We start from the raw sequence: 24,738 nt of genomic DNA, 5'->3' as shown, positions 1-24,738 counted from the left end.
TGAGCATAAGGGGGCAGAGTACATCCTCCCTGACCCCCTAGGTTTGATGAGGGGGCTTTAAAAGGGCCCCGCGGGGAAAAAAATAATCATTTTTATTATCGTTTTTTTTGCGGGGGGAGCGCTCGGTACGCGCACCGGGAAGCGGTCCGGGGAGCGTATTATAGGGAAAATAGAATGAAAGAATGTTCAAATAATGTATGTATATTGATTGTTCTTTTTGTTGTATTTTTTTTAATTTTTTTTATTTAAGTACTAACATGTAGGTACCAATGCAGAGTCTAAAAATAAAAATACACCGTTTCCTTTGTAGATATCTTGCATGTTGTTTCAGAAGTTATTGTGGTATATGGAATTCATAGCATAGTATCTGAGGAAAGCAGAAAGGATATGGAGGCAGGAGATGAAAAAGAGATGTTAAATACACATTGGAGATAAAATAGTGGGAGAAAGGAAGTAAATATGAGCAAACTTACTATGTTACAAAAAAAGTTGCACAGTATATTTAAAGTCTGACTTTACATTATAATCAATTTGGTACTAGTTTAAAAAATACATATAAAAATGAATAATGTCTCAAATAATTTTTTTATTATAAAATATAAATTTATTTCTCAGATTCGTTTTCAAAATTTAAAAGAACTTCTAATATTTGATTGTCAGAAATGTCCTCATTTTCAATCAGGAAATCTACTGATTCTACACATTGAAGAAGTTCATAGTCCCGTGATTCATCAAAGAATTCAGAGTCATTGCGTTCAATATCTGTATCTTTGTTGCTTTCCAGAACAATTTTGATGGTATTTTTTTGCTCTCCTTCCATTTTTGTGCTGTTATTTGAATTAAAAAAAAATATATCAGTAGAGATAGGGCACTGTTGGGTTTAAGTTCAGACAGGTAGTTTGGTTTTTTTAACAGTGATTTTATCTTTGGGCAGTGTATGGTATCAGACTGGAAGTAGAAATATAAAAAAGTGTATGTGATAAAGCCTAAGTAAATTCATAATTATACAAGACAAGCCTAACTCCATCCATAACTATAACAGAGAAGTCTATCTTATTCTATAACTATTACAGAGGGATAGTATATAACTATCAGAAAATGTTTTCCTAATTAACTTAAAGTGCACAACATACTTCAGTTTTTAAAATAACATCTTACCTTTCAAAAAGAAGTTTAAGTTCTCAGTTGAAATGCACTTGAAATGTACTTCAGGAAGTAGTAGTCAAAATGGCTGTGTTTCTCTCTCTTTCTTTATATATATTCAGGTACATAACCAACAAATGTCATGAAATAATAGAAGATAATGAAAGTAGCATTTTAATTGGTTGTCAATTCTAACACTTCATAAGTGTTTTTGTTAGGTAATTTACATCAGGATATTTAGTCAGGCCTGCAGCATAATGTTCTCAATGGAATTCCATCAAATTTGGGTAAATGGTAGGGACTGCTATGTAGTAGGGCCTATTCTATATTTGATGAAAGTGTCTCTAGTGGTTTTTCTGTAAATTACTTTCCCACCTTTTTTTTGCGAGCGCTCACCAGTGCGCGCCCCGGTACGCGAACCGGCAGCGTTACGGGAGTCCTCCATTTTCTGTATCGGTAGAATTGAGACACAAGAAGGAGGACAAACAATGTTCGGAATGGGTAGAAGGGGGCACGGTAGATACTTTGTGACCCTCTAGGTTTTCTGAGGGGGGCTTAGGACGGTGATATATGCAAAAATAAAAAATAAAAATTTGAAAAATTTTGCGCACCGGTAAGCGAACCGGGGAGCGTACTTTGGTGAAAAAAAAATAAATTAGAAAAAGATAAACGTTTTGAATGATCAGAGGTAGGGAAGCAATGAAAAGAGCTAATGGGTTCTGTGGCTAATTAAGGTACTTACAAGTAGGTTCCAATGCACAGTTTTAAATTCAGGAGGAATATTCTTTTCCCCTCATCGGAGAAGTGCACACCATCTCCTCTGTAGATGTCTTGCATGTTGTAACGCAAGTTATTGTTGTATATTAAACCCATTGTAAATTCTCTCATGTAAGCAGAAACAGATTTATTCACATGTTTCCGTGCTTTCTCAAATTGTGGAAAAAATTGGTTGGACCACTTCCATTTCTGTCATTGGCATATATTGGAATATACCAAGGCAGTTTGGGGAAAAAGTGTCATCAATTGATGAAAGGTGTCCTTTAAAAGCATTTCCAGACCAACCCCAGTCATAGTCCCAAAATCAATTCCACCACAGTGCACTATTAAGAGGTTAGGGTTTGGCAGATGCATAAAAAAATTATATTACAAACATATAAAATATATTTTTCATTTAAAAGAATAATACATTTAACAGTTTTTGATATTTGCAATAAAAAAAACATTGAAATTCACTGAAAAAACCATAGGTTATAGACCATATATAGTTAGGGATTAGCATTTACAAAACTTTATTTTACATTACATCATTCATGACATGGTCAGTGACATCACTGATGACATCACTGATGACAACTCAAATGACATCACTGATGACATCTCATTTGACATTACTCATCACATCACTGATGATATCATTCATGTGATAATACGATGAACCTCTTCAGATTCTAATATAACCTTAGATACAATCAGTGTAAACAGACACTCACAGACTGTCACTCATCCATGGAGTTACTCACACACCTAGTCAGTCATGCAAAAAATCAATCACACCTCCATTTCCTCAACTATACAGTTATACACACCTTACTTATTCAAACATATACTAACACATATTTACTCTCTTATACAATCCCTGATACAAGTTTACAATGATCCATGCAGCCACTCACACATTCACTGGCTCTTATGCACAGTTATTTATATATGTCAACTCTCACATGTACTGTGTTTTACATATGTTCTTACTTTGACATGTAGCACTGAGATATCCATTCACTCACCAATACACTCATGCACACAGTCAACCGCCCATACAGCTGATTCCACATGCACTTTTGAACCCATACATCTAGTGAATCAACTGTTCACACATCTATGCACAGAGTCACACACCTCCCAGCCACCCACACACACCCACTCAGTCTCCCATACAAATACTTGGGCAACCAATCAATAACCCATATAGTTACTCCTATAGCTACTGATCAACACATGCAGCAGTTTACAGAACAACAGACATAATGATGCACAAATTAAGACAGTTTAGTCACTAACCCATGCACTCAGTGAGACACATTTAATCACTCTCTCATACAGTCTGTCATGCACCTACTAAATCCTTCATCCAGACACTTATACATCCACTCATTATTCAATATGTAAAACATATTTTAACTTTACAGAAACATACAGTCACTGGATGTTGTCATCAGTGATGTCATTTGAGTTGTCATCAGTGATGTCATCAGTGATGTCACTGACCATGTCATGAATGATGTAATATGTGACATCATCAGCAGTGGATTGCGGGTGCGCGATATATAGTTAGTGCAACTAACTATATATGCGAATTTCAATGGTTTTGTGTGAGTAAAATAGGGTTTTGTAAATGCTAATCCCTAACTATATATGGTCTATAACCTATGGTTTTTTCAGTGAATATATATATATATATATATATATTTATCGATTATACAAACTAAATTTAGAGTTTGTAGAGGGCGCAGCTACCTCCAGAGATGTCCCGGGGCTAAGGCAATCGATACTGGGCACAAGTAGGCTTTAGTTACGGTTGAATAGTCAGGTTTTTAGAGCTCGTCTGAAGGTGGGCTCAGGTTCAGTCAGATGGAGAGGGAGCGGCATTGTATTCCACAGTTTAGTGGCCTTAACTGCATATGATCGCATTTATGACACAAATGGTGATTTTTTTACGAGAATGAACATATAGTGACAAGGCATATAAATCATGACATTTACATAAATATGTACAACAGAATAATACAAAAAAAGGAATTGTGTATGGGGTCCCAAGTGAAAAAACACACAAGTGAATTACCTAGAAAATGTATATAATTATGCACCTTTTGTACTGCTTTTGGCCGCCATAAGTGTGGCAGGGTATGCTCAGACGTGAGTCCCTTGCTCACTTTGCCACTGGATTCAAGCAAGCCGGGCTGAAGACGGCTGGAATGCCAGAAACCGGTCCTTGGAAGCTTGTTTCCGGTCCAAGGAAGACATGGCTTGGCAGTTCGGGCTGGACTGTTCCCATGAGGCACAGGGTCAGACTGATTTGCATATAGCCATGTCTGAACTGGGGTGGCAGAGTGGAATAAAGAACGGTGATGGATTAAACCCAGATCTTTTGACTGGGTGTGAGTGTTTGATTGATTCAGATGCTCCGTCCATCACCACCCCCTTTTGTACTGTTTGCACAATGGCGGCATTTTATGTCATCGCAAGACGGCTACGGCTACAGGAGGAAGGAGAGAGGGAATGGCTGAGACAGGAGCAGGTCTACAGGCAGAGGGTGACCCTGTTCATGCTCACAGAGGCAGAGATACTGCAGAGGTACAGGTTGGATCCAGACACCATATTGGAACTAATTAGGGACCTCCAACCACTGTTGCAGCACACTACCCCAAGGGCACATGCAATTCCACCCCATGTACAGGTGCTGTGCAGCCTCCATCTGCTCACGTCTGGGAGCTACCAGAGCGTGGTTGCTGCGGTGGGTGGGGTGACCCAGAGCAGCCTCTCAAGGTTTTTTCACAAATTCCTTGACGCCATGTTGCAGAGGATGGAGCATTACATTTCTTTTCCTGCCACCCATGCTGAACTGGTGCAAACCAAATCTGAATTTTACCAGATGGCTAGATTTCCCCATATCATCGGCTGCATTGATGGCACGCACATCCCCATTTGTCCCCCTGCTGCCAGGGAATACATCTACAGGAATAGGAAGTCCACACACACCATCAATGTGCAGGTGATCTGCAATGCAAAGTTTGTCATCACTGACCTTGTAGCGAAATTCCCTGGGAGTAGCCCCGACTCCTATATTTTCCAGAACAGCGGCATCTATGCACGGCTGTCTGCAGGGGAATTTGGCGAAGGATTCCTCCTAGGTAAGACACAGTGTGCGACCCCATCCACATCTATTGCAGTAAGAATTACAAGTATGCATGTGAGTAATGTATTCCCATTTCCCTTTTAGGAGACAGTGCATATGCCCTACGTTCATTTATCCTCACTCCCTACCTCAACCCCTCCACACCCAGCCAAAGGAGGTATAACCGGGCCCACAAAAGTACACAGAATGTGGTAGAACGGACCTTTGGCATCTGGAAGAGCAGATTTAGATGCCTTCACAAGAGTGGAGGTGCAAGGCAGTATACCCCCATCATCTGCTGCAAGATAATTGCTGCCTGTGCCATGTTGCACAACTTGGCTGTGAGGAAGGGTACTGAGGTGGAGTTGTCTGACTACGAGGATCATGAGGACGACTATGCTGTGCCTGAAAGACAACCTGCTGGAGTGACAACACCAAGTGATGGCAGATACAGACGTGAGGAAATAACAAGCAACTATTTCTGAGTAAGTAATGAGACACAGACAGGTAGTGTATGGGACCAACGTATGTTTATGTTGCCACAACATTAATCCACATAAGTGCAACAAATCAAAGTAAAGAAAGATGGGGACTACATGTCCTGGGTTACATCACCCACACCGGCCAAGTCATTTGCGCCCGCGCTTCCCAGAGCCACTGGGGTGTTGTTCACTGCTTCCCTCATGGCCTACAGGCTCAGCTGGGCGCCTGCTGCTCCTACGTGGGTGAACCACAGCGCTTGACATGCTGCTGCGGCTGCTGCTATCATCTCCCTCAGCCACATCCAGGGCTGGATCCAGTGTAGTGTTTGATATGATCATTGCCTCGAGGGCAGTGGTTATCCTGGCCATGCCCCTGGTGACCTCAGCCGTGTTCTGAGTTAGGCTTTCCTGCATGTTAATGCCTCTGCGGCATAGCTGTGATGTGGCAGTGGCTAGGCGATTCATTGCCCTATTGTTTACACGGGTGTCCCTGCGCCGTGTGTGCTCAAGGCTGTCCAGTTTTGTGCACAGCTAGTTGATTGCAGTGCCCATTTGCTGCATTCCTGCAGCTAGGTCAGCATTGGTTTTTGATATCTCCCTGTTGCTTTCCACCATGTCTCTGATGCCCATCCCCATTTCTCCAATGTTTTCATTTAGGACACGAAATTGGCGGTGGCAGGCCTGTATTGCTTTCCCCTGCATGCGTTGGATTCGCACCATACTCCCCTCCAGACCACGGAACACTGTGCCTTCTCCAGGAACACCTGCACTGCTGGGCCTGCCTTGCCGTCTGCGCAAGGTGAAAGACTCTGTGGTGGGCTGCAGTGCAGCAGGACTCTCAGGTGCAGTGGCTTGGGCCTCTCCCTCAGCTGCCTCCATCAGTGGCAGTGTGGCCACGACTCGCCTCCTGGCTGGTGAGGTTGCAGGTGCAGGCTGGGACAGTGTTGGGGAGGTCTCAGGAGAGAAAAGCAATGAAGGCGATTGTGAGAGGTGTGGGGAGTGGGTAAACTCGGGTGTGTGGACTGTGTCCTCTTCCTGGGAGGTGACAGTTGTGTGTTCTTCCTCCAGCGTGGCATGGACTTGGCTTTGCCCTGGCACAACACTCTGCTCCCTCGCTGGTGCAGTCCCTGCTGTAGCTGTGGCTTGACTGGCTAATGTTGCCCCTAGGTATAAATAAGCGTATGTCAACTGAGTACTACTGTGTCACAGTCACTAAAATAAATGCATTACACATTTTACTGTCATTATTCTGCATTACTTTCACTGCCTTGCTGATGTCTGTGCAGTTACACATGGTCTTATGTTAGCTGACTACATTTCCCATAATACATTGCTCCTGTATGGTGCTAGCAGTACTGGACTGGGGTTGGCCTGTGCACAAAGGGTTAAGGGAGGCAAGTTGGTATGGGGTGTCATGCTGCGCATGCGTCTTACCTTTTTTTTCCAGCTCTGGCTGTGCTGTTCACATCTCCCAGTCCCACCACACTGTCTGGCTCGATGGTAGACGCCACCAACTCCTCAAGGTCAGTCAGGGGGGGCGCTGGGTTCCTGCCTCCACCGGTGATACCAGCCTGCTTATGTAGCTCTGACATCTTTCTCTTGGTGAGACTCCTGATGTCGTAGAAGCGTTTCTTGAGGTCATCTAAGCTCCTGCTTGTCACTCCCACAGCATTCACCCTTTCACCAATATCAAGCCACAGCTTGTGTTTTGCTGACTCAGCTACTGTGAGGGAGTGTCTGCCAAACAGTTGTTTGTGGTTTCTCACCACCTCCTCCACTAGTACTTGCAGCTCCATGCTGCTGAACTTTGATTTCCTTTTCCTTTCTGCCTTCTGGCTCTCACTGCTGCTGGCCATTTTCACTGAGGTAAAGTACAAGTAATCACTCCCTGCAGCTCTGTGTCTGTGCTGTGCTCTGACTGCCTCTCCAGAACCTTCTAATTAGTTGCAGCTGCCTGGGTAGCCACTTCCTGGTTGGGAGGGGGAGGGTGGTGGCACCTGATTGGCTGTTTTCATTAGTTTCACTTTTGCTTGCTTCCCGTTTCGGAATTTACCGATTCGGTATTTACCCAATCGGTATTTACCGATTCGGTATTTTCAATGCATTCCTATGGGCCTTTCGGCCCATAGGGATGAATGGGAAATACCGATTCGGGAAATACCGATTCAGTAATTACCGATTCGGTAAATTCCGAAAGTCAGATACCGACTTTTACCGAATCGGTAGAAAATACCGATTTTTTACCTACATCTCATTTACCGATTTTTGAATACCGAATCGGTAAAATTCGGTATTTAAAAATCGGTAAATGACTTTTACCTACATCTGGCCCTAGGTGTAGATGGCAGTTGGCCTTTATGTATTCCTTCCAGACAGTATCACAATAGAGGGTCAGGCAGCTGGCTTGATGGGGGCGTGGAGCAGTCACTTGCACTGCAAAGGCACTGGCCCAGCTCACACTGAAAGGACCTCCCACTAGCCCTTTATCCCCCAGAACAGACTGGGACTAGGGCATAGAGACTCCAGAAGCTTCTCTCGCTTCAAAGGAGGCACCAGGTACAAAAATGGGACCCTCAGACCCACACTTCAGTACAATCCTGGGCTTCTGAATACTACAGAAGAAAGACTGCCCTGCTGCCAGAGGACTACCCTCCATGCACAGTTTCCTCATCAATAATTTAATTGAAAATGTTGCAGTAATATCAATGATTTCATAGAAGATGTCATGACTGATGTAATATGTGGGGTAAACAGCAGTGCATGGCAGGGCGCAAGTTATAGTTGCCTTATGCCATATGGTATAGTCATTGGAGATAACTATACCATTTACTGGAGAATTTCTGTTGTTTATAGCGCTTAAAATGTTATGGTCTTCCTTAACATTTCACCTAACTATAACGTTACTTTAAACTTAGTTTTTTTTGGGTGGATTTCTAGGTTTTTTTTAAAATGTAAAATAATATTCAATTCCCATATATAAATCCAACACCCGCGCTGTTGAAGCCAACACCCGCATGCAGCCAACCCCATGCTGCGCAGAGCCTTCGGCTGTTAGTGGCAGGGGGTAGGCCAACTTCCTAGAGGCAGCCAACACCACACAGCAGACAGCCTGGGGCGACACGGCGTAGGGTTGACCTTTGGGCCCCGGGGATACCATGCGCATGGGCCAACTTATGTATGTTAAGGTTAAGGGGCTTGCAACCACCTCACAAAGCCTTAATACGCACCAAGAACCCCATTCTTGGCACCAAATTTAACAATAAAGGGGAGGGAGCCAGGGGGCCCCCTCCTCGAGCCTTAATAGGCCCAGGGCACCCCATCTTCCAGGGCTAAATTCTAATAGGAGAGGTGCGTGCATGCCCACTCCTCAAACCTTATCAGGCCCCAGGGACCCAATCCCCTGGGGCCAATGCCAATAAAAAAGGTGAGGGGCCATGCATCCCCATTCCCTGAGTTTTAGTAAATCACAGGAGCCCCACCCCCAGGGCTGAGTAATTGAGAAATTGTTAAAGGGAGAGAGTGTGTGGCACCCCTTCCTGAGCATAATTAGACAGAGGAAATCCCCCATGGATGAAATATAAATAAAATTGGAGGGGAATGCGCGGCACCCCTCTTATAGCCCATTCTGGTCCCAGGGATCCCATACCGCGGTGCATGTCTTTATGATAGATGGGTGCCCTGGTGCCCACTCAGGCCACCCACCAAGCACAACATTGGGGGCTGCAGGAGGAGTCCCAGGGCCTCCTAGACCCAACTGTTTCCATGCATGGTGTGGGAACCAGCATTGCTCCCACCTGAGGGAGCAGCTGCATTGTTGCTTCTCCCTCTGGGCTGGAGTAGTGTGTGTTGTTTCCATGCCTGCATCAGTCCGGGTAGACAAACAGATCACAAGTCTGCTCCCAGAAAACATGAGCATTTGCTAAAACTCCCACCCTTTGGGAGCAGACTTTATGTTTGCTCCCATTGGGCAGGAGATTTGAAAATGCTCTAGCCAGGCAGAAACAAACAGATGTTTCCCTGCCCACACCATGCAGGTCGGGGAAACTACTCTGTCCCAGAGGTGGGCTCCCTGGGACACTGGGACACAGTAAGTGAGCTGGTCCCGGGTGATAGGGTCCCTGGTGCCAGGGAAGGCTCAGGGAGGGGGGCATGCAGCCTCCTCCTTTCTGTTGTTAAGTTACGGCCCTGGGGGATGGGGTCCCCAGGGCTTTTATATGGCTCGGGCAGGGGGGCCACGTGGCCCTTTCCCCTTTTGCATACATATCATCGCTGGACTGTCACAGTTTAATAGGATACCATTGGTAAGCAAAAATGAAACAACACTTATTTGAAAGGCAAGTAAGGTCTCCACCAATTTAGCTTCTTTGCAGCTGTGGTGTCTGTGCATCCTGTGCCAATTCTTTCACATGGTAAAACCGAGTTAAAACTTGGTTATGGTTCACATGGTAAAACCCAGTTAAAGCTTGGTTGTGGTTCAGCAAAGAAATTATGAGAAAACACTGACATTCCACAATATGGTATGTAACAAATATTGTACACAATGAATGTTTCCCCCACAATGATCAGTACACCTCTTTGCTGAAAGGCATGTAAAACAATTCTGTCTACCATGAACTAAATATGGTGGGCCATCAGTTATAGTGTGTGTTGCATACATGTATATGTATTAGTTGTCTGGGTACTTTATAAGCAGTGCTATAAAACCATTCTTTTACAGGGAAATATGAAAGCATTTCATGGTTCCCTGAGAAATATGGATTTCATCATCATAAAGACAGCCCTTGTAGTACTCTGCAGAAATTGTGTGTCCTTTACTAAACCATTTATAGCTCATATATTCATACTCTTTTTGTCTTAAGTTTCAAACGAGCATTATTTGTAGATATATATTCATCTTGGTATATTATGAGTGTCTATCGTCATTGCAAAGAAGCAGTAGTTTGCAAATCTGAGTTTATAGGAATCACATAAATACCCAAGCCAATGTATGTATAGGCATGTATGTAAATGTATAGGCATTTATATAGCGCACTACTTACCCGTAGGGTCCCAAGGCGCTTCGACCGCTGCGAAACCCTTCCTGGCTTCCCTGAGAGATGGTCCCTTAATGGGTATCTCCAGGGTGAGACCAGGTATCCCCGGCGGTCTGGTGGGGCCGTTAGTGAGGATGAGGCAAGCTAATGCCCAGAGTTGCCGAGTGTGATCGCTGATCAGAGTGGGCACCGAGGCAGAGAATTATCGAGTCCGCTGACCCTGGTCCAGAAACCTGCCGCGCCGGGAATCGAACCCTGGTCCCGGGCCGTCCTCTGCTCTCGGGTCTGCCGCCTCTAACCAGTGAGCCACACTACCTCACTCTAGATCTAGCCAATGCTTATCAAGTAATACATAATTTGCATGCAGTGTGGATTTTTAAGAAAAAAGGGCCAGTGAAAAGATACTATTTATATGTATTACAGAGTACTAAACCGATAGCCTATATCACAGATCTAGAAAGATTTCTTTGAGTTCAGGTACCACTTACAATTCGTTCAGTCTTCATATTCCTGGTGTATCAATATAGCACTAAATCCATCATTTATTTTGTAGATCCATATTACATGCTCTTTTCGCTGAACGTCATTGACCACAAAGTTTCTTGGATCATTTTCTTCCTTCTAGAAACCCATCAGATGAAGATATGTCAATTAGAAATCAATCCTTCATTACTGAGTTTGTTCTGGTCGGATTCCCAACATCGAGGACGTTTCAGCTCCTGCTATTTGGAGTGTTCTTCTTCTTTCACACTGTGACCATAACAGCAAACATGCTCATTATTGTGGTGGTGAAGGTGGATCGACACCTGCGCCGGATCCCAATGTACATTTTCCTCTGTCACCTGTCATTCTTGGAGATATGGTACACTAACGTCACTGTCCCCAAGATGCTGGGCGATTTTCTTTCAGAGAGCCGGAAAATCTCTTTCAGTGGCTGTGTCCTGCAGATCTACTTCTTCGTCGCCTTGGGTCTAACTGAGCTTTTCCTCTTAGCTGCCATGGCGTTTGATAGATACGTCGCCATTTGTCACCCCTTGCGATATACTCCGATAATGACCAGGAGACTGTGCAGGTATCTTAACAGCGGCTCGTGGACAAGTGGCTTCTTCACTGGGTTGTTACTAGTGATCCCAGTGTCCAGATTCTACTTTTGTGGATCCTTTTCTGTCGACCACTTCTTCTGCGATATTGTTGCCCTACTCAATCTCTCCTGCATGGATATCCAGCTCAGTGATATTCTAGTCTTCGTTATAACCTGGACCATTATAATACATTCTCTGCTGTTTATCTTCCTATCTTATTCCAATATAATACAGACCATCCTGAAGATCCCTTCCACCAAGGGGAAGAGGAAGGCGTTTTCCACTTGTGCTTCACACCTGATCGTGGTCTTAATCTTTTATGGGACTATCACCTTCATGTATGTGAGGCCAACGTCCAGTTACGCCATCCATGTGGACAAGGTGGTGTCCTTGTTCTATGCTGTGGTCACACCACTATTAAATCCCATGGTGTACACGCTACGGAACACGGAATTTAAAGCAGCTGTGAGGAGGACAATGAAAATAAGAAATAGATTTAACTGAGTAGAACAGGCAGGACTGGGCGCCCATAAGGTGATTGCAGGCAGCCACATGTCGGATGCCACATGAGAGCTGCGGCTACTTTCCCCTACTCTGAGACCAGGCTGCTAAAATCAATGAGTGCAGCACTTGACTGGGGCGGAGTCACTGCTCTGATTTTCCTCGTCGCACTGCTGCCTTTGCTGCTGATGGAAGACTGGACACGGGCCACGCAGCTCGCCATGTCTTACTGAAGAGCAACAAGCGCCTTTACACTAGGCAAGCGCTTTCTTTTAGCCTCATCCGTCTTTGTTCTGCTCAGTTCAGAGTTTCTTTGGTTTGAGTGATGTGAGTCCTCTCATTTTACGCACCTTGGAAATGAATATGTAATGTAGAAGAAGGTTCAAAACAAAAGTGAAGGTGACTGCTGGTTTGTGGGCATTGTTTACTGAATTATGAGCTGATCATCAACCCCGCCTCAGTGGTTACAAGTGTGCAGGGTAAAGCTGCTTGTGGAAGAGATGATGCAAACTACTGATAAACAAATCTGCCTCGTTAAATGTGCCAGCTTTCAAACTGTATCTGCTTAGGGGGTTTCTCGCTGCCTCTGTGTTGATTTACATGAATGTTGATGCTTGCTGTTGGTAGAAGCCTACTAAATATGCAGATTCACGTGTGCTCTGCTAAAGTCATGTCTCTTTATCCCCAGTGCAAGTCGTGCTACTGTGCTAGCTAGTGATTAGATACTAATAGATTTCTGAGTGTCACACCCGTCCACTCACATCTATGGGTTTGTATGCTGCTTGCTGGAACCATCAAGGTGCCATGAATCAATCCCTATTAACGCAATGCCCTTGAATGCGGACTTTGCAATGTGCAGTAGTGTTTATTGCATTCAGTGATGTACATACTGGCGTACTTGTAAGGAGTAAATACTTAAGTTTTCAGATATATTTTATTAACAGTCATATAATTCACTTATACAAATTAAAGATATCAATGCAAAGATAAAGTATACAATAAAATAAATAAAAGAGACATTCCAAAGGAAATAAACTGCAGACAGAACCAGCAATAATGAAATATGCAACAATTGTTGATGTATGATAAACTAAAGGATGGTTGAATGTTTGTTAATAGAAAGTAGATAAAGCAACTAAGGGAACTCATGGAGGTTTAGCGACTTCCTGTTGAAAGTGGGATTCAGGCAGAGAGCGGAGAGCACATTTTTAAAAAAATGAGGTGACTGGATCCCACAGCTGTTTTCGTTTTGGGGCCAAAGCGAGTGGATAAACAAACGTTGTGTCTAGCCTATGGTTGTAACATACACGGTACCACCAAGCCTGATACAAGAGTTTAGTGAGATCCTTCCAAGCCTTAGTAATCTGTTGAAAAGCTACTGCAATAAGCAGGTCAATTATTTTTATGCTGAAAGTGCAGTGATCCCAAATGGGGGAGATACTACCTAGAAAAATATGAGATATAGGAAAAGGGTGTTTTGTGGAAAAGATATTATTAATTTGAGACCACACCTTAACCCAAAACGTGTGAACCGGAGTACAATTGAAAAGCAAGTGAAGCAAATCCGCATGAGGTGCAGAGCAAGTCCAACATGTATGTGACAGGTCGGGTATCTTTTACTAAGAGTAAGTGGGGAAAGTAAGAGTCGATTATAAATGACAGACAAAGTCTGAACAGTATTTGCAGCCCTGGAGGATTTCCGTAACATTACCCACAGCTTGTCCCATAACTCAGTAGACCATGAGAGACCTATGTCCACTTCCCATGCTTCTTCCACTTTAGTCTTTGTATGTGGTGATGCTGGTGCGTGTAGCAGAGAATAAATCTTGGACGCCCTAGTCCCTCTGATAAGTAGAGTGCGCAATTGAGATATGATAGGAGACTCCTGAAGTGCTTGTGTTAATTTGAGATACCTAGCGCGAAAAGAGGAAGGGAGATGAAAAGATGCCGCAGCTTCTGAAAAAGGAATAATACGATATTGCTGGAATAATTGATGTACCCATATGGGACCACGACTTCTCCAAGACTTCCAAAAAAACGGTTTATTATTTATTAAAATCGATGAGTTATGCCACATAGGTTGATCAAATAAGGAGGAAATTAAAGGGGATGGCAGAATTTTAGAAGTGTATTTGAGAATCGGAGTGGAAATAGACTGCGGTGGACTAGAAAAAGAGAGGTACTCCAGAAAAGAGAAGGGAGAAATATATGCCAATTCTAGCAATGTCCACAAGGGGGAGAATGTGGAAGAATCTTCAATACATCTAGATGCTTGATTTAATTGAAAGGATTTGTGATACAGAGAAAAATTCGGGAAGTTTACCCCACCCTCTGCTTTCTGGCGTGTTAATTTAGATATAGACATGCAAGCCTTTTTGCGCCCCCATAGGAACGAAGATAAGATGGAGTTAATTTTCTTGAAATGAAATAAAGGGATAGAGAACGGAATATTGGAAATTGTGAATTAAACCAATGAGGAAAGCATCATTTTGATAGTGTCCAATCTACCCCACCAAGATCAATATAAAGGATGCCATTTTGTGGTTAGATATCACACTTGATATATATAATAGCATACATGGCTCTCTAAGAACATACATTGCTCTGTTACTCAGCGTGCACAAGCATCAGTAAGTTTCTAAAACTGAAAACAGCAATTCTCACTTTTTCCAAAGCAAAAAACCTTGTCTTAATGGCATACCTACATCATTTCACAAACATTTCTTCTGTCTTTAAAACATGTATTTAGCATTTGTCAAAGAAAAGTTACACACCAAGTGAAGCTAGCAAAAGAAATCTAAAGAAACATTCTACACTCTCAACCCTCCTCAATTTTAAACATACCATGGTTAAAGAAATAACCCACCCTCACCATATATATGAAACTTTCAACAGCCTTAAAGAACATCCATTACCACGTAGACACATATTTGATTTTCTAATAGATATACACCTTCAGGCCATCTTTCCAAAAATATATAGTTCTCTGCATCTTTAAGTAAACTCAAGAGTCTCATCGTACATATAACTATCTGCAACCGAAAAAAACATATCTCACCATCTAAACATATGCAAACCGGACATATAAATTAAAACCACATTGACTAACACTTCTTAATACATACCTAACAAGTAATGCTACTTTATAATTTATATACAGGCACAGCGCATTTTCTTATGTTTTATTTATGACTACACTACTCCAATTTAATAATGTGACTAAAAGTACTACAGTTCCCAGAATTCAAATAACATAGATTTGTCTGTTCTGTACATGATGCTTAGACATTTAAAATATTGTCATTTTTAAAGGCATTAATCATGCTACTAACATCTTAAACACAACATACCCTCTTCCACATACAGTTCATCTGAAATAGATTTTTTTACAATCAAATCAAAGGGGGGGTGGAAGTTGGGATATCACTCTACTTCCATATATCATTATATTCTCAATCAAGAAGTGGGTAGTGAATCCTGCTGGTCTAGGGGGGATCGAGGGGTAACCACTCTATTCCTCAAACCCTCAACCAAACTTTTCAGCCATGAGTGGGGTGTGTTATTCACCACTATGGTATTGTTGTTTAGGCAGCGATTAATAACACTGTTCTTGCATTTCTCAGAGACCATCACATGGGCTGTATCTATAACCACAATCTGCATTTTGACATGGATGGAATTTATAGAACTGATGGAGTACACTTTACAGACAAATGCAACAAAGTGTTTCTAAGTAACCTGAAACTCTGCATCTGGTCTTATCTGTAGCTCTCATATATATAAACAGTCAACACAAAGCTCTTTTTCAGACCCACCCTAGTACCAGAAATATTGCAAATTTTCTTTTAAAAGATCCCTTTTTTAGTTTGTGGCAATCTTTGCGACGACGTCGCAATGGTTGCAGAGTCATTACGAGAACGAAAATCAAAAGCAGACATCCAACAGGCAACAGCACATCCAAAAATAATAAGTACAAAAATCCATTCTAAACATTAAGCTACACATATCACTATATACATGCTTCTTTAAAAACACGTTTAAACTCATGTTTCGGTACTAAGTTTCTTTAAAATCCATATTTAAGACCTAGTTTCTTTTTCCAGTGTTATTCGGAAAGTCGCAACCATGCCGTTAACCACGATGATTGTACCTTTCCCATAATGTAAAAAACACATATATGAACACATAATACAGTATTTTACACACTAGCGGTTTATTACTGTACACTTCAAACTCATGTTTCTCTAGGGTATTTCTAGAACAACCATCTCTATTCTGTGATGATACCAGAGATCGCGATGATACCTAAAATTGCAAATCCCACGGTTACGGAGCAAAAGCAGAGAGCAAAAGTAGGAATTCACAATATCCACCACCACATTTAAACATTATAACTATATAAGAAAATCTAACAATCAAAATAGATTACTCACTATCTAAATAACTCTACAAAAACATTCATCAGAATCTCAATATCTTTCTAACAATGCCAATTAGTAATTCACTGATTTTTTTTTATATTTCCACAAGTATTCCTGATGACGTCACAATAGCTGCAACGCCCCAGTGACAGTACACAGGGGCTGCTCTGGCGGTCGTGGCGTTGTTAAAAATATCGCACGCAATAAAACAAAATCCATTTTTAACACATAACTTGTGTCACTAACACACTCATTTCTCAAACATGGGGTCAGAGTATCTCCAGCATGAACCCTTAAATTATCTTTCACACAAATTGTCAGCCCCAGGAACTGTACCTGGACAATAAAATGGCAGCTGCATCTTTCTGTTCTGGCTGCGTCCAGCCAATCAGAGCATTCCCGTTGGCGCGTGCATTTGCAATTAATCGCGAAACCTTTGCAAAATATCCACGACCAGAGATATATTGATTATTTTTGGCTTAAATTTCTCAAAAACTACTGAACAGATTGACATCAAATAACAAAAAGCCTAATGTGTGTAACAACATCTACCTTTCTGACAGATTTTGGGTAATTCCGTTCATTGGTCGGGTTGTAGGTTCCACAACGCATTTCTATGGGAATTAACATTACAAATGCACCCTTTTTAGATGTCCCTATTTCTCGGTCCCCACTGCACGAATGACGTCCAAACATTTTGATATATGCAGATCATGTTCACTACATAAAACAAGTGTATGAGATATCCTTTATCATATTGGAGAGAACTTCCTTGCATGATGTATATATTACATTTCAAGTGGATTTGGTTTGAAAAACAAAAAGAACTCTTAAATTGACCAGTTATAGTTTGTTGAGCTAACTACAACTTGAGCCTCATCATACACTGCTTATAACCTCAAATGTTACATCACTTATGACATGTTAAATTGAATCTTTGATGAAATCACTGATGACTTTTTTATGCCCCTCATAACCCCACCTGTTCCTGTGGTCATGATGTGATATTGAAGTCAAAAGATTTCACCCAGATATTTTGAAGTGGGAGCCTCAAAGTGTTCACAAACAATAGCAAGAAAAGTGACTGCAAAATAAATTGACAAATTGTGGCAGCCACTCATATTGTGGTAAGTAATTAACAGCCCATGAACCAAAGGCAACGTGAAGACAGTCAGCACATGCCACAATGGCCATTGGAGACAAATCTCCCTCAGTCAATGAAGAGTGTCTTGTTTTTAATTAGGCATTGCATTGCCAATGAATATGAATTCAAATGATTTTGTAAAAAATTACCCTTTAACATTCCTTGCACCTTTTTTGTAATGCAAATATCTCAAATTGATATAAACCTAAATAAAAAATAATAATTTCTATTCTGGGTAAAGGTCTATCTTTATGGCAAGTGGGTGCAATTCGGCACAGGAGATTTTCTTATAGCAAAGTAATCAAATTCATACAGGATTTAAATGTGTAATGTTTTCTTTCAGATCACCTCAAATAAGTATATTTACTTATTTAATTTTCATTTTTATGAAGTGCAGCTTTACCAATAAGGTGTCTGTAGGTTGCACAGACAAAAACTATAGAGATGGAGATCTCTTTACATGAAATTAAAGGAAAACCCAATAAAGGATATATTACATGAAAAAAGGACAAAGGGCCCAAGATGCAGGATAAATATTACAGTGAGAGAGTCATCAGCTATAAGATAATGAGCACAAGACATAATGCAAAAGAAGAGGAGAGGAAGAAATGGTAGTAGAGCAGGGACTGAACATCAGTTGTGTTAAATGAAAAGAGGAGAGAAATGGGGAGATATAAAGGCAACATGGGGTTAAAAGCATGGATAACATAAAATAGAGTTATATTTCCAGATATCACTTCAACAGATGTAATTACCATAACTGGGTGCACGCACAAAGCACCGCTCCACATAGAGAGGAAATTTTGGGGCTCCATAAATACTTTATTGTTAAGTATTGGAAAGCTTCAATGACCGCTTTACACACTGGTCCACCTGCTTGCTCCATAACTCAAAGCATCCATTTTGAGAGAGGTGAATGTGAGGATGAGAGACTGAAACAAACTTACAGACACAGCAGAACTCCTTAGGACACCACTATTAGCTGTCACCCACCTTGAATCAATACTTAACAACACAGTGGTAGTTGAAGACATGGAAGCATAAACTCACCTATATAACTGTATAAGAATCAATGATTAATGTAGTGATGGGATTTTGCAATAAGGCCGGTATGATTTAGTTAGTTATATCATAAGCTCATGTTAGAATTATGCTTGTTTGAAGCAAATACTGTTTGGATCTAATATTGCGAGCATGTAATAAATGTGAAAATTGCCAGTACTTATTTGAGAGCACTTGTCATCTGTACTAATATGACACTAATAAGTGCTGTTAATAACTTCCCATTTATTAATATCATCTTGTGCAACACTGTTAATTTAATTCACTGTACCAGCAATGATTGTTTTTCTTTATATAATAAAAAAACAATAAAATACATTTAAACAAAAAAAACTGATGTAATTGTCATTTCTTCAGAATTCCTGTTCACTCTTTCATGTTAGACCTGGCACCCTTGGTGCGTTTTCCCCTGACTTTTTGATTTCTGACCTCCTGTTGTTGACTATTTTTGCTGACTTCATTTTAGCTCGCTTTAGGACCCTGGGCACTTTAAAAATCCTGACTAGTGCTAAAGTGCATGTGCTCTTTCCATAAACCGTGGTAACATTGGCTTATCCTCAATTGGCATTTTTAATTTACTTATTAGCCCCTATTAAAATGTATTACATGTGCCCAGGGCCTGTACTAGTAGGCTACTAGTGGGCCTGCTGCACTGATTATGCCACCCGCTTAAGTGCCCCTCTAAACATGTCTCAGGCCAGCCAGCGCCTGTGTGTGCAGTTTCATGTCAACCTGGCAAGTTAACCTAAGTGCCAGGCCCAAATCTTCTTGTATTACATATAGGTCACCCCACAGGTAGGCCCTGGACATCCCATGGGAAGGGTACAGTGTATTTAAAAAGTAGGGACATTACTTTTAGGTTTTACATGTCCAGGTACCATAATACTCTTACATTTGTATTTCACTACTGCAAGGCCTATCTCTCCCATAGGATAACATTGGGATTGTGTAATCGGAAAACAATGTGGCCCCCAAATATGGAGTCTCTGGAATCACAATTTAAAAACACAACTTACAGTGGTTTTTAAATTGCAATTCTGAAAATGCCCCTTTTAGAAAGTTACTACGCAACAAATGATGGATGGAACGCTGATTAAATCATACATTCACCCCCAATCAATAGATCTGGGATAAATCCATTGTTCGTCTGCTCACTACGCCACCCCAGTTTGGACCCAGCTATACGAAAATCAGTCTTGACCCTGTGCATCATGGGAATAGTCCAGCCCGAACTGCCAAGCTAGATCCTCTCTGGACCAGAAACTAGCATCCTGGGACCGGATTCTGGGTATTACCCTTCATCAGCCAGGCTAGCTTGAATCCAGAGGCAGAGTGAGCAAGGGACCCATGTCTGGGCATACCCATCCCACTTAGGGTGAAAAGTGATACGCAAACAAATGATGGACGGAATGCTGAATAAATCATACATTCACCCCCAGTCAAGAGATCTGGGTTAAATTAATCATTCTTCAGCTCACTACACCACCCCGGTTTGGACCCAGCTATACAAAAATCAGTCTTGACCCTGTGCCTCATGGGAATAGTCCAGCCCAAACTTCGAAGCCAGATCCTCTCTGGACCAGAAAAAAGCATCCTGGGACCAGTTTCTGGGTATATCCCTTCATCAGCCAGGCTAGCCTGAATCCACTGGCAAAGTGAGCAAGGGACCCACGTCTGGGCATAACCATCCCACTTAGGGCGAAAAGTGATACGCAAACAAATGATGGACGGAATGCTGGATAAATCATACATTCACCCCCTGTATAGATATCTGGGTTAAATCGATTGTTCTTCTGCTAACTACGCCACCCCAATTTGGACCCAGCTGTACGCAAATCAGTCTTGATCCTGTGCCTCATGGGAACAGTCAAGCCCGAACTGCCAAACCAGGTCCTCTCTGGACTGGAAACAAGCATCCTTCTTGGGACTAGTTTCTGGGTATTACCCTTCATCAGCCAGGCTAGCTTGAATCCAGTGGCAAAGTGAGCAAGGGACCCACGTCTGGGCAAACCCATCCCACTTAGGTCAACAAATAATACGCAAACAAATGATGGACAGAATGCTGAAAAAATCATACCTTCACCCCCATCAAGAGCCACCCCAGTTTGAACCCAGCTATACGCAAATCAGATTTGGCCCTGTGCCTCATGGGAACAGTCCAGCCTGAACTGCCAAGCCAGGTCCTCCCTGGACCGGAAAAAAGAATCCGGGGACCAGTTTCTGGGTATTACCCTTTATTAGCCAGGCCAGTTTGAATCCAATGGCAAAGTGAGCAAGGGGCCCACGTCTGGGCATCCCCATCCCAATTAGGGCGAAAAGTGAAAGGCAAACAAATGATGGACGGAATGCTGAATAAATCATACATTCACCCCAATCAAGAGATCTGTGTTAAATCCATTGTTCTTCTGCTCACTATGCCACCCCAGTTTAGACCCAGCTATACGCAAATCAGTCTTGACCTTGTGCCTCATGGGAATAGTCTAGGCCGAACTGTCAAGCCAGGTCCTCCGTGGACCGGAAACAAGAATCCTAGGACCAGCTTCTGGGTATTATCCTTCATTAGCCAGTCTAGTTTGAATCCACAAATAATGGGCACCTTTTTAAAAAGCAAATATGGACTGACACGCTGCTGGATGCGGAGAGCATGGATTGACTGGCTGACGGCGAGGCAGCAGGGGCTACAAGGAGGAGTGACAAGCGCTGCAGTGTAAAACAGCCTGAAACTTGGAGAAACATCTGAGGTGAATTTGAAAAAATCCGTTTAAAACTGCATTCAAGGTTGCTGCTGCTGCTGAATGTTGTGCACTGTAAGTTGCTGAGTTTCTGTCTATTTTTAGACATACCACACTGCACAACTGACATACCTGTATCTGGTTGGTCCACGAAATATATGTAGTGTCACACATGCACTGTTACCTCATTTTATATGTATTTTTGTCTGACGTTATTGCTAAAAGCGCTCCTGCTGCAAAGCTGCACTGGTGCTACATACAGGGGTGAGGCGCTATTCATTTTTTTTTTTTTTTTAATTTTTTGAAAACCTTTATTGTGCATGAAAAAAAGGAACAAATACGGGCCTACAACCATCAGGCCGGCCACGATACTTTGAAGCACAAGTGCAAGCAATGCGGTTCCCCAGCGGCATCAGGCGACATAGCAACAATTAATAGCAGTTACACTGAATGGATTCATGTCGCCGAGGAGAAGGAGCATTGAAGGTTAATTTTAAAGTTTTTTCCGATCTAAATATAAATCAGTGAAGAATAGGATCAAGGAGAACTGAGTCCGTACATTAGCTTCACAACATGAGTAGGCAGCATCATTAAGAAAACAACAGTAGTGGTAAGCACCCCGTCAATATGGCAGTACAGTGTAAAACAACAGGAGCATCAGTCCGCATTTGTGCACCACCCACAGCGCCACCCACTCCCTACTAACCCCTGTCACAGACCCAGAACAGAAAAAAGAACAAGAAAGCGCAGAAAGTTTAGAAAAATAAGGCCCATAGAAACTAAATAAGGAAAACTAAATCTCTCCCCCCACCCTACACCAATGCGGAGGCTACGGCCTACCCCCTCCCCCCCGGCAATGTGCCTGTCGCCCATTAAAGAACCCGAAATATAGACCAAGAAAAGAAAGAAAAGAAAAAGGAAACGGTAAGAAAAATAGAAGATTTTTAACACTTGAAATATAGGGAGGAAGAAAAGAACAAGCTATTCTACCACTCCCAAAAAAGAGAAGGAGACAGGGAGGAGCCCACACAATAACAGATCTCCCGGACTCCCAGCCATTTGCAACTCCCACACCGAGTGAGACAATAATATCGAAATGCATAGTACCAAAAAGGGAGCAGAATCAGGTACACCCAGGTCCCTGAGTCAGTACATGAATTACCACCCCGTCTATAAAGATAGGCAACAGGATATGTACAGCTCCACCCCACGTACGAAGGTGCCAGGATAGACAACAGTAGCAGAACAAATGTGGGGAGCCATAACTGCAACACTCGCCAGAGAGGCGGCCCAGTCCGAGATCGCACCAAACAGACCAACAAAAATTAGCACCCGGAGACCCCTAGCTCTAATCAGGTCGCGAGCGACCACTACACCATGATACCCGACAGAAGCCCGCCCCAGCCGGAACAAAGGAACAAGATGGCCGCCGTAGGTAGCGCAGGGACAAAGAAGAGCAAAATGGACGCCACCCTCAACAAACAGTCCCCCTGTCCCAATGAACATATTTGACAAAGCAGTCAGGCATCAAAGAGAATGTGGCGGAGCCAATAGCTCACCATTCACCAGGATAGCCAGTTATAGCGCCGACTGTGCCATAGACAAGGGTCGCAATGTCACGAAGGATGCCTTGAATGTGTGAGCAAAGCAGTAACTAGCAATGACAGAGACAGATGGGGGAAAACAACCTTCATTATACGTGTGATCCATGCAGCCACTATATATAGCATTCTAAACCAAATCCCCGCCAGGCAAGAAAGCAATACAACAAGGAAACTGCCTAACCCTGGCCCGATCTCGGATGCCCCTCTGAACCCAGCCCTCGATGAATGCCAACCCCCTCCACAACAGAGAAACAAAATGGGCGCAAAGAAGAAGGGGGAGACTCGTAAATACAAAATGGTCGGTGCCAAATACCCAACAGTGCAGTGATCGCATCCAAAAGAGTCTCCAAGTCGTTATGATAGCACAAATACATCAGGGGAAAGAACGGAGGCTTCAATGAGAGAGTCTTGACGGGAGCCAGAAGTCGCCTAGCCGGCAGCCTCATCGTCGATAGTGGAAGCGAATACAAAAAATCAGTCCCCGAATGTGGAAACAATGTAGCACAGGCAGAGTCGGTAGGCGGTCTTCTACAGTCGCCAGTCCAGTCGTCCCGGGTCTCTCCACCGCTGGAAGCGCTTGGCAACATAGTAGCAAACTCAGGCACCAGCAGGGGATAGTGCAATTGTTGCTGGGAGCAGTCCCTCCGCATCAGCTCCAAGTCGAAGGCTATGACATCAAGTTTCTTGCTCAGCCTGTGGGAGCCATGAATCAGCGCTGAGTGCAGTTCGCCAAGGGCAGACATGATATCGCCATAGGATAGGGTAGGCTGCGGTCCGCCCGTGCCTGGGACAAAAGTGGGTATAGTCAGTGCAGACCCCGGCCCGGCCATGGTGCCGCAGGCACAGGGCGAAGGTGGGCAGTCTCCTCCATTCCGTGAGTCAACGGTTACATCCACAGCGCCCCCAAGCCGGTCACAAGAACATGGGGGGGTGCGACAGGAGTCAGCAGTTGCCCCGTCTCCCATTGCAGCCAGCTATAGCCCAGCGTCGCCAGCGAGGGGCCCCCGCCGGCCTGAACAGGCAATCAGGGCGAACGGGCGGTCCACCGAGTCCGGGCAAGTCCCGCAATGGAGTCTAGGCAGCCCTCACCCAGCACGTAACAAAGGAGCCGGTCGTTCAGTGTAGTCCACCCTCCAAGCGCAAGGTAGTCGCGGTACACAGCACTCCACGGCAAGCAGTGCGCCGCGGTCCGCGATCGAGAAAGAAGCAGCTCCACACAGACTGTGGGTGTCCTGCAGGCAGGCCGGCCGTCTCCGCACCGTCGAGGTCCGGCATCCGGCGGCGATTCACACCGGGGTCATGGCGTCGGGGCGGGCAACGGTCTATCTTCGCATCCCGACCGAGCTGAGGTGTCGGAGGGACATGGGTGAAGTCAGTGCGCGGTCCCCAATCGAACAGCCGGTGAATGGAGCAGGATATCAGGCAGGATAGTAACACGGGGCTCAAGGGCTGGCGGAGCCGGGAGCTTACACGTCTGCTCCGGTCGCCATCTTGGCTCCTCCCCCCGCGCTATTCATTTTTAAACAAGAATCCAAAAGACAAAGTACTCCCCAGGAGTTTATCACACTATTTATTTGGACCAAATTTCTGATTTCACATACCCTAATCGATGCGGCTCGAGGAGAGGAAATGCTTTGGCTCG

The 24,738-nt window shown here is 43.4% G+C and overlaps 1 protein-coding gene across 1 annotated transcript; it reads left to right on the top strand.

The window, feature by feature from the left end:
• Nucleotides 1-11,194: 11,194 nt before the first annotated feature.
• LOC147659244 (olfactory receptor 6Y1-like) lies at nucleotides 11,195-12,136 on the top strand. Its single transcript, XM_086951860.1, has one exon. The coding sequence runs from the start codon at nucleotides 11,195-11,197 to the stop codon at nucleotides 12,134-12,136; it is 942 nt and encodes a 313-aa protein (XP_086807986.1).
• The last annotated feature ends 12,602 nt before the right edge of the window (nucleotides 12,137-24,738 follow it).

The sequence above is a fragment of the Lissotriton vulgaris genome, unplaced genomic scaffold (genome assembly GCF_964263255.1).
Source record: "Lissotriton vulgaris unplaced genomic scaffold, aLisVul1.2 SCAFFOLD_2552, whole genome shotgun sequence".
NCBI classification, from domain to species: Eukaryota; Metazoa; Chordata; class Amphibia; order Caudata; family Salamandridae; genus Lissotriton; species Lissotriton vulgaris.
This window is presented reverse-complemented; position numbering and strand designations above follow the sequence as displayed.

Coding starts and splice junctions, on each gene's coding strand:
- LOC147659244 (XM_086951860.1), top strand. CDS start 11,195: ATGTCAATTAGAAATCAATCCTTCATTACTGAGTTTGTTCTGGTCGGA.